The 12,747-nt window shown below is 42.8% G+C and overlaps 3 protein-coding genes across 3 annotated transcripts; all 3 read right to left on the bottom strand.

The window, feature by feature from the left end:
• Positions 1-64: 64 nt before the first annotated feature.
• Positions 65-3,520, bottom strand: LOC142895326 (extracellular calcium-sensing receptor-like). The gene is made up of 6 exons (XM_076036265.1): positions 3,314-3,520; positions 2,929-3,217; positions 1,947-2,759; positions 1,623-1,850; positions 1,388-1,511; positions 65-1,105 (listed from the first exon to the last, which is right to left on the bottom strand). The coding sequence occupies exons 1-6, from the start codon at positions 3,511-3,513 to the stop codon at positions 186-188; spliced, it is 2,574 nt and encodes an 857-aa protein (XP_075892380.1). The 5' UTR covers positions 3,514-3,520; the 3' UTR covers positions 65-185.
• Positions 3,521-3,756: 236 nt separating this feature from the next.
• On the bottom strand, positions 3,757-7,581 carry LOC142895024 (extracellular calcium-sensing receptor-like). Its single transcript, XM_076035749.1, has 6 exons — positions 7,349-7,581; positions 6,823-7,120; positions 5,907-6,701; positions 5,377-5,604; positions 5,160-5,283; positions 3,757-4,667 (listed from the first exon to the last, which is right to left on the bottom strand). Exons 1-6 carry the CDS (start codon positions 7,579-7,581, stop codon positions 3,757-3,759), a joined length of 2,589 nt encoding a protein of 862 aa, XP_075891864.1.
• Positions 7,582-8,563: 982 nt separating this feature from the next.
• Positions 8,564-12,303, bottom strand: LOC142895023 (extracellular calcium-sensing receptor-like). The gene is made up of 6 exons (XM_076035748.1): positions 12,071-12,303; positions 11,542-11,839; positions 10,626-11,420; positions 10,254-10,481; positions 10,037-10,160; positions 8,564-9,474 (listed from the first exon to the last, which is right to left on the bottom strand). The coding sequence occupies exons 1-6, from the start codon at positions 12,301-12,303 to the stop codon at positions 8,564-8,566; spliced, it is 2,589 nt and encodes an 862-aa protein (XP_075891863.1).
• Positions 12,304-12,747: the final 444 nt, after the last annotated feature.

Below are 12,747 nucleotides of genomic sequence, written 5' to 3'. Positions count from 1 at the left end.
AAAAGCAAGAACACTTAATTGTGTTTTTATCACCTTTTCAAAAAAACACAATAACTACATTTAATCATTTCATCTTTACTTGAAAATAACATAAACAGAAACAATGACACACATAAGAGTCACAAAAAGAAGGATCTTGACAATAAATACAAAAGAAAATTGCTAATTTGGAGCTTGATGACATGCTAGTGATGAATCTCAGAATTTGAAGTCTTCCCCATTATATGTTTCTTTGTGTTATTTTCAGGCTTAAACAAAATGATAAAACATTTTGGCAGAAAAATGCAGAAAAGCAGACCATAACTTGAAGCCAGAATGGCAAATATTTCCACAGCCACTGTGAACTTCCCCGGAGAGCTGACGTAGGCTGGGATGAATGCGATCCAGACTGCACAGAACACCAACATGCTAAAGGTGATTAGTTTAGCCTCATTGAAATTATCGGGTAGCTTCCGTGCTAAAAATGCTAGAATGAAACATAACAAGGCCAAGAGTCCTATGTAGGCAAGTACAGCCCAAAAGCCAACAGCGGAGCCCACAGCGCACTCCAAGATGATTCTGTCTGTATAGAGCAACAGATTTCTGGAAGGAAAAGGAGGGTGGATGCTCAGCCAAAGCACACAGATTAGGACCTGGATGAGGGTGAGAGCCACAACACAAGCTCTCTGCTGTGCAGGGCCGAACCATTTCATCACATTACTGCCTGGAAGTGTCGCCCTGAAGGCCATCAACACCACTATGGTTTTCCCTAGAACGCACGAGATGCAGAGTACGAAGGTGATGCCAAATGCCGTGTGACGCAGCATGCAGGACCACTCGGAGGGCCGGCCGACGAAGGTCACAGAACACAGGAAGCACAGAGTGAGGGAGAAGAGCAGCAGGAAGCTCAGCTCAGAGTTGTTGGCTCGGACAAGTGGCGTTTCTTTGTGGCAGTAGAAGATGAGCACTGTGATCAGGGTTAGAAAAACTCCTAGCAGAGAAAATACAACTAGTAGTGCTCCCAGAAGTTCACTGTAGGCCAGAAATTCTATTGCTTTGGGGATGCAGGCATCTCTCCGCTCATTGGACCAGAACAACAGTGGGCATTTCAGACAGTGTATGGAATCTGTAAAACAAACATGAGATGAGATTTCCTTAAAACATATTTCCATTAGGTAATATACATTTTCGTACATTTAAAATACCGTGAACATTTTTTGGACTCCCCACACATTTATTTATGTCCCGTCACCCACAATGTGTACGCTCTCTTCTGCACATGCACTGTTCCATCAAAGTCAAAACTGTACTTGCATGAAGAGGTGAAGTACAATAGTTTAGTGTTTTGTTTTGTTTGTTTTTTTCTTGGAAATAATAATAATAAAAAAAAGTTTGTATTTTGATTTACTTGTTAAATTACTGATCTCGCCTGCCGGACATGGTATGCAGTCATAGCAGCAGACTGGCCTTCCTTTCTGGAGGACCTTATGAGTTCCTGGCGGACAGGCAGCACTGCACACAGACACAGGAACCTAAAACAGTGAAATACAACCAATACAGACACAATATTCATGGAATGAATATCAATTTTGATATGTATATTAAAGTGTACTTAAACTCAGTTTCCCCCCACTCCCGCCTACCTGAGTTTGGCCACTTCCCCATGAGACTGGGATGCTATTCATGATGAACTGGTGACTCTCTGGAAGGGAAGCGTCATAAATCCCCACTGTTGCTCCTTCCATGGTTTCCTTGTTTCTTATTTGTAGGTTAACAAGCTCATATCTTGCTGGCGAGTCGCCATTGTCGTCAAAGTAAACCCTCTCGCCTGTGTTAGTTGTGAACTCCACGGTGCTGAGATAGTGCAAGACCTGGAGGAGGAGTGATGAGTGAATTTAAATTCACTGAACTACGATAATTAACATCCGTTTTTTGTTTACTTGTGACACACCAAATTGGCTACTGACCTGCCAGGGCTGAATGTGCCTGATATCAGCACAGCTCCCATTTGGAAAGGGCCCTTTACCCTCCTTGCATTTGGTCAGATTATCAAGTGCGTGAGCAATGCCGTAGACGGACTTGTACACGTTGTTGGTGAATCTCAGCTCGGACACGTCCGTGAACGGTGACGTAACGTTCATTAGGCTCTCGGAGCCGCTGCATGGCTTCCGTTGCGCGTTCACCGTCTCGTTCAGGCTGCAGTCAAACGTCTCTTCCCAGAAATCCCTGACAAATTGACTCTCTGGGAATTGCGAGGGATGGAGCTGCGTCAGGTGCTCCTTCAGCCCGGGGATTTGAGCCTTGCTGACAGTGAAGCCAAGTGATCCCAGCAGGATGCTGTGACCCTCGCTGTCACTCAGGGAGTGATCGGTGATCCAGGCCTCGCTGCCGACCCACTGCAGCCCCGTGACGTTGTGTTTGTGCAGCTGTTGAGCCAGCAGCTTGATCTCTCTGTGGGACATGAACGCCACAATCACCCTGGAGGTGGCTTGTTTTATGATGCCGACTATCCTCTGAAGCCTGTCAGGCGGATCCGATGAGGAAAAGGCTTCGTAAAACTCGGTGCACACTCCGTAATCTTGCGCCGATTGCATGAATGCAGCAATGCCATTGAGGCCATATTCATTATCCACAGCGACAGCCCCAATCCAGGTCCAACCAAAGTACTTGACAAGCTTTGCCAGTGCTCTGCTCTGATAGTAGTCGCTGGGAATAGTTCGGAAAAAGGTGGGATACTCTTTCCGATTGCTCAGACAGGCACAGCTGGCGAAGTGGCTGATCTGCCGTGACACACAAACAACTGTTTTTGTCACAATCAAACTGCAAGTGCGACAAATATTAATTTCGGTTTTACTACACAACTAACATTTCTCATTTCATTTGTACAGTGCATTTCAAAACAGTGTTAGTCAAGCTGAACAACAGAGGTCAGTCCTTTGTTTGACTTACCACAGGTATCTGAAACCTCCCAACAACTCTTGCAAAAGCAATTGTCGGTCTTGATCCTGAGTGACCCAGGATAGCCTGCACTGTGTCTGTTTTGGTGCAGTTCTCGTCACCAACTTCTTTCTCCAGCCCACTCGCGAGCGCCAGCGCTGCTCGCAGTATGTCCATAGATCCACAGTTGTCAAAAATCTTGTAGCCCAGCCTAAAATTTGGAAGCATCCGGGGATTCTTGTTGATCTCATTCACAGCAAATATCACAGCTTGAGCGAACTTGAATTCTCTGAAATTGAAGCTGCAGGTATTAGACAAAGTCACACATTAATGTTTAAAACGGAGAACAAAAAACACAAACAAGACGCGCAAAATGTGTAAATGAACACTTTCGTACTTCTTGCATTTTCGTTTTTCTGGCATTCTCTGAAACGTGTTAATGATGTAATCCTGCCTAGTACGGAATGAAAAAATGCCTCCGATCACAAGGTCACCGTCTTGGGCTAGCTCAGCCGGTTGCGCTAAGCCTTGCAGTCTGCACAGAGTCAACCCCCTCCCAACTAAGAGAACCAGGAGGAGCAGCCAAAGCAGTGGCATCGCGCTGCTTTGCCCTCCAGGCCAGGCGGACTGGCTTTGTGGCTGCTTGCAGGGATTTATACAGATTCAACAACAAGGGATAAGTTGTCAAGGGCGAACAACAGCCTCAAGAGACCAAATGAAACTAAACAAGTTCAGCCACAGCTGATTTTCTTTATTATTTGATTTAAATGTAATTTAATGTGTTATACATTAATCTTTAGGAATAGTTGGGGAGGGGAAAAAAATAAAACTTTTCTCAAGTCACGGTGATTTTGCTGCCCTACCTATCATGTTCTTTTTTGTGTTTCTCTCTGGTTTTAGTAAGATGATGTGGCATTTTGGGATAAAAATACAAATGAGAAGTCCAAAACTGGATGAGAGAATGGCAAATATCTCCACAGCGACACTAAACTTCCCCGGAGAGCTGACATAAGCTGGGATGAAGGTGATCCAGACTGCACAGAAGATCAGCATGCTGAAGGTGATGAACTTGGCCTCGTTGAAGTTATCGGGCAGTTTCCGAGCCAGAAAAGCCAGAACAAAACACAAGATGGCCAGAAGCCCCACGTACCCAATGACAGCCCAGAACCCTAAAGCTGAGCCCAGAGCGCACTCCAAAATTATTTTGTCCTTAAATTCATTAAGATTCCTGAAGGGAAATGGAGGAGAGGTGGCCAACCAGAGGACACATATTACAACCTGTACGAGAGTGAAACCCAGTACACTGAGTCTCTGCTGTGCAGGACCAAACCATTTCATGACATTACTGCCAGGAAGTGTTGCCCTGAAGGCCATCAGCACAACTATTGTTTTTCCCAGAACACAAGAGATGCAGAGGACGAAGGTGATGCCGAACGCTGTGTGTCGCAGCATGCAGGACCACTGGGACGGAGCTCCAATGAAGGTCAGCGAACACAAGAAACACAAAGTGAGGGAGAAGAGAAGCAGGAAGCTCAGCTCAGAGTTGTTGGCTCTGACGATAGGAGTTTTCCTGTATCTGTAGAAAACGAAAGCCACGCCAGCGGTCAAACATGTTCCACAGAGTGACGCTGTGGTGAGGAGCGCTCCCATTATCTCCGCGTACGACAGGAACTCGGCCTCCTTCTTCACGCAAACATCTCTCCTCTCATTTGGCCAGAATTCAGGGTCACACCTCACACAGGTGATGGAATCTTTGAAAAGTAACATGAGAGCAGAGCTGGTGTGATTTGAACAAATTGTAATCTAATGGGTTTAAGAACGTTTTCCTCAGAACTACAGTGCCTTCTTATGAAAAGTATGAATCACTTAGGCTTATAATTATGTTGCCACATTTAAATAAGTGTCAAATATGTGGCAACAATGTAGCCAAGGTAGTTGTTTAGATCATTTTATTTGAGAATGTATTTTTGACTTTTGGCATATGAAAAGGCTCTATTTTATTTGAAAATCTCAAGGTGACATGTCTGACTTTTGACTTTATATATCAGACCTTAAAATGAACTCTTACACTTACAAAAAACTGCTTATTTTGTCTTTTATTTTAAAACCTCAAACTAATATGCCAATTGTCTGTTGTATAATGCTGTATATTTATATATAAATTCCTTTAGAAATGTATGATGGTATAATTGCTTCCTTTGAATTTTCAAAGACTATGTAAGGTGTTTTGGCAAGTACTCAACCTGTGATGTTGCTGATTTCTCCTTCTGAACATCTTATACAGTCATAGCAGCAGATGGGGTTTCCTTTCTGCAGAACTTTGTGAGTTCCAGGGAGACATTTCGCACTGCAAACTGACACAGGCACCTGCATCAACAAATTCACCAACCTGAAATTAACATTTACTTAAAGATTGACTCCAAACATTGAAATGCAAAATTTTAAGTAGTCACTGCTGACCTGTAGCGAATTGTTTGCCCAAATTAAAGACTTATTGTGAAGAGTCAGCTGTCTATCAGAAGGTAGAGACGCATCATACAGACCAACTGTGACAAAGTCAACAGCACCATTTCCTTTTGGCTGCCAGTTTATAATTTCATACTTTGCAGCTGGGTCTCCTTTTTCATTGAAGTAAACCTCATTCCCATCTTTTGTTTTGAACTTGACCTGCCATATGTGCTGTAAGATCTGAGTGAACAGTAAATTAAGCAGCAAATTACAATTTGAAATTAACAATGTATAAAAATCCAGTATATCATGTTGTCTATCTCAAACCTCTACAAGATCCACAATTCAAAATCAAAGCATTGTATTTTAAAGGTCATTTTAGAGGAAGTAATATAATCAACCATTTGACTGATTGTCCAATGTGTAATAATCCAAATGATCTTATGTGCTCTTTGATAGAGGCCGTTCTTTGTCAATACAAGATGACTACATAATCACTTTGTAACTCATGACACCTCCACCACAGTGATGATTTAACTCACTTTATTTGGATCCAGGTGGACGGTTTTGTCACATGTTTCATCACAGCTGAGGATTCTATGAAGTGCATGGGCCACTGCATACACCCCCTTATACACATTGTTGAAGATCGGCATGAGCGACAGATCAGTGAAGCTGTTTTGCACTCCAGTCAAGCTTTCGTCTCCAGTACATTCCCTCTGATTGCCATCAGATGATTCTACGTGCCTGAACCTACAGTGGAACAAGGTCTCCCAAAACTCAACTGACAGCTCATTTTGAGTCGATAGAAGCTTCTTCACATCCAGTATAAACTCTCTCATGCCACGGACATGTACTTTGGGGATTGACAGCCCTATAGCACCATCCAGAATGTGACGTCTGTCCATCTCTGCAATTTGAGAGTCAAAGATCCATCCCTCCGTACCGACCCACTGGTACCCAGTCATGTTGTGTCGAGACAACTCATGTATCAGCACATCCATGTCCATGTGGGAGAGGAAAGTCACAATCACCTTTGAAGTTGAGAACTTGATGGTGTCAATGACTTTCTGTATTTTTCCAGGTGAATTTGTTCTGAAGAATGGTATGGAGAACTCCAGGCAAATGCCCAGCTGTTGGGCTGCCTCGGTGAATGTTGCCATGCCATTATTGCCATAATCATCATTTGTTCTGATAGCTCCAACCCAGCTCCAACCAAAGTGCTTGACCAGCTGTGCCAGAGCTCGGCTCTGGTAGTAGTCGCTGGGGATTGTTCTCAGAAACGATGGGTACTTGGTTTTGTCACTGAGACAGGCACAAGTGGCAAAGTGGCTGATCTGAGAGGAAAAGAATAGTGTTCCACAATAGCAATGTGAAATACCAAGTCTTGGACAAAACACAGTGTTATACAGAATAGTAGTCTGCATATATTTGAAAATAAATGTTCCTTTTACCCACCAGTGGGATATGAAATGGTCCAATGACAGTCGCTATGGCCATGCAGGGAGAGGATGATGTCTCTCCCATTATAGCCTGCACTTGTGCTGGTTTGCTACACGGTTTTTGAGAGGCTGAAAATTTCGCCTCGTTACCATTAGCCAAGGCCAGCGCTACCTTCACACCCTGTGCAATGGAACCGCAGGAATCATAGATCTTATAACCCAGAGAGACTCCGGGCAGGATGTCCGTGCTGTTATTAATTTCCTCTATAGCAAAGAGCATCGCCTGGGTGTACTGGAAGCCCCTGAAATTCAAACTTCCATGCAGACAGACACATTTAGTTGTTGGCACTCAAGCCAGTCAAATAAAGGCAATAGCACAGTAAAACAATATGTGCAAAAAAGTACAACATTGAAAATGCAAAAAAAAAAAAAAAAAAATGACATATATACAGTTGTGTTATGATATTATTTGGTACCACTTGAGGATATCTGCAAACTCAGAAATCACAGTTTTTCATTTTTTGTTTTTTCCAATAGTTCACCTGGTGCACTGGAGTGGCAGCGGCTTGTGTATAAAGGTATCGTGCCTTTCAATCCAGCTGCTGTGAAAAGAAAAGATTCCCCCCAACATGATGTCCCCGTCCTCTGATAGCTGAGGGCTCCCTGGATCCCCTCTCTGCAAACATACCGTGTCCTCGGCCTGTGAGAGAGAAGCCACCAAAAACAGCTGCAAGAGTGCCCAGCCCTGTTCCGGCCACCTTTGTGTATGAGTCATACTGTCTGACAGCTAAATTGCTGACTAGCATTGCATGCACTCTCTTACTCCAAGCCTGCGCTCGTATTTATACACTTTGCAGCACTGCATAAAAAAATTGTTATGTTTAATCTCTGTAGACCATTGAAGGTGTGAAAGAATGTTTAAAGCAAAAAAAAAAAGGACAATTTCCACTCATTGTGGCTGCCAACCACATCCCACAGAGATTTGACACAACACTAGTAAATTACACATGCTTACATTATATGACAAAAGTGAATTAAAGACCACTTGTGGTGTGATATTTTAAAATAAAAATACATTCTTTTTAATACAAAGGGCGGAGGAGCTCATTTAGGAGCCAACGGCCATCCACACCTGGAGAGGAGATGGGTACCACCAGGTTACCACCCACTGAAACACAATGATGACTACTGAACTTTTTAATACACGTTTATTTCAATGTGATTTAGCTTTATTTATTAGTTGTTGTTTTTGTTTGTTTTTAAATGTATGTTCATGTCGACATCAAAAGCTGAGAGTTGTTTTGTTTTTTTTCATTCTTGCATGCCCATTATCACTCTGCATCCAATATCATCGTTTCATCCATCCATCCATCCAACCATCCATCTTCGACCGCTTCAGCCGGAGTTGGGTCGCGGCGGCAACAGTCTCAGAAGAGATGACCAGACTTCCCTGGCCCCAGCCACCTGCTCCAGCTCACCAGGAAAAACCCCAAGGCGTTCCCAGGCCAGCCGAGAGATGCAGTCCCTCCAGCGTGTCCTGGGTCTTCCTTGCCAGAGTCAGCGCTGCTCGCAGTATGTCCATAGATCCACAGTTGTCAAAAATCTTGTTGCCCAAACTAAAATTTGGATGCATCTGGGGATTCTTGTTGATCTCATTCACAGCAAATATTACAGCTTGATTTAAATGTAATTTCATATGTTTCACATTAATCTTTAGGAATAGTTGGGGAGAGGAAAAAAATAAAACTTTTCTTAAGTCACGGTGATTTTGCTGCCCTACCTATCATGTTCTTTTTTGTGTTTCTCTCTGGTTTTAGTAAGATGATGTGGCATTTTGGGATAAAAATACAAATGAGAAGTCCAAAACTGGATGAGAGAATGGCAAATATCTCCACAGCGACACTAAACTTCCCCGGAGAGCTGACATAAGCTGGGATGAAGGTGATCCAGACTGCACAGAAGATCAGCATGCTGAAGGTGATGAACTTGGCCTCGTTGAAGTTATCGGGCAGTTTCCGAGCCAGAAAAGCCAGAACAAAACACAAGATGGCCAGAAGCCCCACGTACCCAATGACAGCCCAGAACCCTAAAGCTGAGCCCAGAGCGCACTCCAAAATTATTTTGTCCTTAAATTCCTTAAGATTCCTGAAGGGAAATGGAGGAGAGGTGGCCAACCAGAGGACACATATTACAACCTGTACGAGAGTGAAACCCAGTACACTGAGTCTCTGCTGTGCAGGACCAAACCATTTCATGACATTACTGCCAGGAAGTGTTGCTCTGAAGGCCATGAGCACAACTATTGTTTTTCCCAGAACACAAGAGATGCAGAGGACGAAGGTGATGCCGAACGCTGTGTGTCGCAGCATGCAGGACCACTGGGACGGAGCTCCAATGAAGGTCAGCGAACACAAGAAACACAAAGTGAGGGAGAAGAGAAGCAGGAAGCTCAGCTCAGAGTTGTTGGCTCTGACGATAGGAGTTTTCCTGTATCTGTAGAAAACGAAAGCCACGCCAGCGGTCAAACATGTTCCACAGAGTGACGCTGTGGTGAGGAGCGCTCCCATTATCTCCTTGTATGACAGGAACTCGGCCTCCTTCTTTACGCAAACATCTCTCCTCTCATTTGGCCAGAATTCAGGGTCACACCTCACACAGGTGATGGAATCTTTGAAAAGTAACATGAGAGCAGAGCTGGTGTGATTTGAACAAATTGTAATCTCATGGGTTTAAGAACGATTTCCTCAGAACTACAGTGCCTTCTTATGAAAAGTATGAATCATTTAGGCTTATAATTATGTTGCCACATTTAAATAAGTGTCAAATATGTGGCAACAATGTAGCCAAGGTAGTTGTTTAGATCATTTTATTTGAGAATGTATTTTTGACTTTTGGCATATGAAAAGGCTCTATTTTATTTGAAAATCTCAAGGTGACATGTCTGACTTTTGACTTTATATATCAGACCTTAAAATGAATTCAAAGTCGTGTTTTTTCTAATTGTGAGCAATCTCACAATTAAATAAAATAACTTATTCTGCCTTTTATTTAAAAAACTCTACTAATATATGTAAATATATGTAATACTAATATGTCAATCATCTATTTTATAATGCTGTATATTATATGAATGTATTGATATATATAAATTCCTTTCGAAATGTATGATGGTATAATTGCTTCCTTTGAATTTTCAAAGACTATGTAAGGTGTTTTGTCAAGTACTCAACCTGTGATGTTGCTGATTTCTCCATCTGAACATCTTATACAGTCATAGCAGCAGATGGGTTTTCCTTTCTGCAGAACTTTGTGAGTTCCTGGGAGACACTTCTCATTGCAAACTGACACAGGCACCTGCATCAACAAATTCACCAACCTGAAATTAACATTTACTTAAAGATTGACTCCAAACATTGAAAAGCAACATTTTAAGTAGTCGCTGCTGACCTGTAGCGAATTGTTTGCCCAAATTAAAGACTTATTGTGAAGAGTCAGCTGTCTATCAGAAGGTAGAGACGCATCATACAGACCAACTGTGACAAAGTCAACAGCACCATTTCCTTTTGGCTGCCAGTTTATAATTTCATACTTTGCAGCTGGGTCTCCTTTTTCATTGAAGTAAACCTCATTCCCATCTTTTGTTTTGAACTTGACCTGCCATATGTGCTGTAAGATCTGAGTGAACAGTAAATTAAGCAGCAAATTACAATTTGAATTTAACAATGTATAAAAATCCAGTATATCATGTTGTCTATCTCAAACCTCTACAAGATCCACAATTCAAAATCACATCTCCGCCTTAGTGGTGATTTAACTCACTTTGTTTGGATCCAGGTGGACGGTTTTGTCACATGTTTCATCACAGCTGAGGATTCTATGAAGTGCATGGGCCACTGCATACACCCCCTTATACACATTGTTGAAGATTGGCATGAGCGACAGATCAGTGAAGCTGTTTTGCACTCCAGTCAAGCTTTCGTCTCCAGTACATTCCCTCTGATTGCCCTCAGATGATTCTACGTGCCTGAACCTACAGTGGAACAAGGTCTCCCAAAACTCAACTGACAGCTCATTTTGAGTCGATAGAAGCTTCTTCACATCCAGTATAAACTCTCTCATGCCACGGACATGTACTTTGGGGATTGACAGCCCTATAGCACCATCCAGAATGTGACGTCTGTCCATCTCTGCAATTTGAGAGTCAAAGATCCATGACTCCGTACCGACCCACTGGTACCCAGTCATGTTGTGTCGAGACAACTCATGTATCAGCACATCCATGTCCATGTGGGAGAGGAAAGTCACGATCACCTTTGAAGTTGAGAACTTGATGGTGTCAATGACTTTCTGTATTTTTCCAGGTGAATTTGTTCTGAAGAATGGTATGGAGAACTCCAGGCAAATGCCCAGCTGTTGGGCTGCCTCGGTGAATGTTGCCATGCCATTATTGCCATAATCATCATTTGTTCTGATAGCTCCAACCCAGCTCCAACCAAAGTGCTTGACCAGCTGTGCCAGAGCTCGGCTCTGGTAGTAGTCGCTGGGGATTGTTCTCAGAAATGATGGGTACTTGGTTTTGTCACTGAGACAGGCACAAGTGGCAAAGTGGCTGATCTAAGAGGAAAAGAATAGTGTTCCACAATAGCAATGTGAAATACCAAGTCTTGGACAAAACACAGTGTTATACAGAATAGTAGTCTGCATATATTTGAAAATAAATGTTCCTTTTACCCACCAGTGGGATATGAAATGGTCCAATGACAGTCGCTATGGCCATGCAGGGAGAGGATGATGTCACTCCAATAACAGCCTGCACTTGTGCTGGTTTGCTACACGGTTTTTGAGAGGCTGAAAATTTCACCTCATTACCATTAGCCAAGGCCAGCGCTACCTTCACACCCTGTGCAATGGAACCGCAGGAATCATAGATCTTATAACCCAGAGAGACTCCGGGCAGGATGTCCGTGCTGTTATTAATTTCCTCTATAGCAAAGAGCATCGCCTGGGTGTACTGGAAGCCCCTGAAATTCAAACTTCCATGCAGACAGACACATTTAGTTGTTGGCACTCAAGCCAGTCAAATAAAGGCAATAGCACAGTAAAACAATATGTGCAAAAAAGTACAACATTGAAAATGCAAAAAAAAAAAAAAAAAAAAAATGACATATATACAGTTGTGTTATGATATTATTTGGTACCACTTGAGGATATCTGCAAACTAAGAAATCACAGTTTTTCATTTTTTGTTTTTTCCAATAGTTCACCTGGTGCACTGGAGTGGCAGCGGCTTGTGCATAAAGGTATTGTGCCTTTCAATCCAGCTGCTGTGAAAAGAAAAGATTCCCCCCAACATGATGTCCCCGTCCTCTGATAGCTGAGGGCTCCCTGGATCCCCTCGCTGCAAACATACCGTGTCCTCGGCCTGTGAGAGAGAAGCCACCAAAAACAGCTGCAAGAGTGCCCAGCCCTGTTCCGGCCACCTTTGTGTATGAGTCATACTGTCTGACAGCTAAATTGCTGACTAGCATTGCATGCACTCTCTTACTCCAAGCCTGCGCTCGTATTTATACACTTTGCAGCAAGCACTGCATAAAAAATTGTTATGTTTAATCTCTGTAGACCATTGAAGGTGTGAAAGAATGTTTAAAGCCAAAAAAAAAAGACAATTTCCACTCATTGTGGCTGCCAACCACATCCCACAGAGATTTGACACAACACTAGTAAATGACACACGCTTACATTATATGACAAAAGTGAATTAAAGACCACTTGTGGTGTGATATTTTAAAATAAAAATACATTCTTTTTAATACAAAGGGCGGAGGAGCTCATTTAGGAGCCAACGGCCATCCACACCTGGAGAGGAGATGGGTACCACCAGGTTACCACCCACTGAAACACAATGATGACTACTGAACTTTTTAATACACGTTTATTTCAA

This window comes from Nelusetta ayraudi, unplaced genomic scaffold, assembly GCF_046127955.1.
Source record: "Nelusetta ayraudi isolate G7.1 ecotype Tasmania unplaced genomic scaffold, CSIRO-AGI_Nayr_v1 ptg000048l, whole genome shotgun sequence".
In the NCBI taxonomy this organism is placed as follows: domain Eukaryota; kingdom Metazoa; phylum Chordata; class Actinopteri; order Tetraodontiformes; family Monacanthidae; genus Nelusetta; species Nelusetta ayraudi.
The sequence above is the reverse complement of the archived record's forward strand: the minus strand, read 5'-3'. Positions and strand labels throughout refer to the sequence as shown.

What these genes read in the sequence shown, in the direction of transcription:
- LOC142895326 (XM_076036265.1), bottom strand. Translation starts at nt 3,513, where the DNA reads ATGCCACTGCTTTGGCTGCTCCTCCTGGTTCTCTTAGTTGGGAGGGGG. An exon ending in GGAGGTTTCAGATACCTGTG is followed by an intron (nt 2,760 to 2,928) that starts GTAAGTCAAACA and finishes GTGTCACGGCAG; the next exon opens with ATCAGCCACTTCGCCAGCTG. An exon ending in GGGGAAGTGGCCAAACTCAG is followed by an intron (nt 1,512 to 1,622) that starts GTAGGCGGGAGT and finishes TCACTGTTTTAG; the next exon opens with GTTCCTGTGTCTGTGTGCAG.
- LOC142895024 (XM_076035749.1), bottom strand. Translation starts at nt 7,581, where the DNA reads ATGACTCATACACAAAGGTGGCCGGAACAGGGCTGGGCACTCTTGCAG. An exon ending in CTGCCACTCCAGTGCACCAG is followed by an intron (nt 7,121 to 7,348) that starts GTGAACTATTGG and finishes TCTGCATGGAAG; the next exon opens with TTTGAATTTCAGGGGCTTCC. An exon ending in GGGCAAACAATTCGCTACAG is followed by an intron (nt 5,284 to 5,376) that starts GTCAGCAGTGAC and finishes TTGTTGATGCAG; the next exon opens with GTGCCTGTGTCAGTTTGCAG.
- LOC142895023 (XM_076035748.1), bottom strand. Translation starts at nt 12,303, where the DNA reads ATGACTCATACACAAAGGTGGCCGGAACAGGGCTGGGCACTCTTGCAG. An exon ending in CTGCCACTCCAGTGCACCAG is followed by an intron (nt 11,840 to 12,070) that starts GTGAACTATTGG and finishes TCTGCATGGAAG; the next exon opens with TTTGAATTTCAGGGGCTTCC. An exon ending in GGGCAAACAATTCGCTACAG is followed by an intron (nt 10,161 to 10,253) that starts GTCAGCAGCGAC and finishes TTGTTGATGCAG; the next exon opens with GTGCCTGTGTCAGTTTGCAA.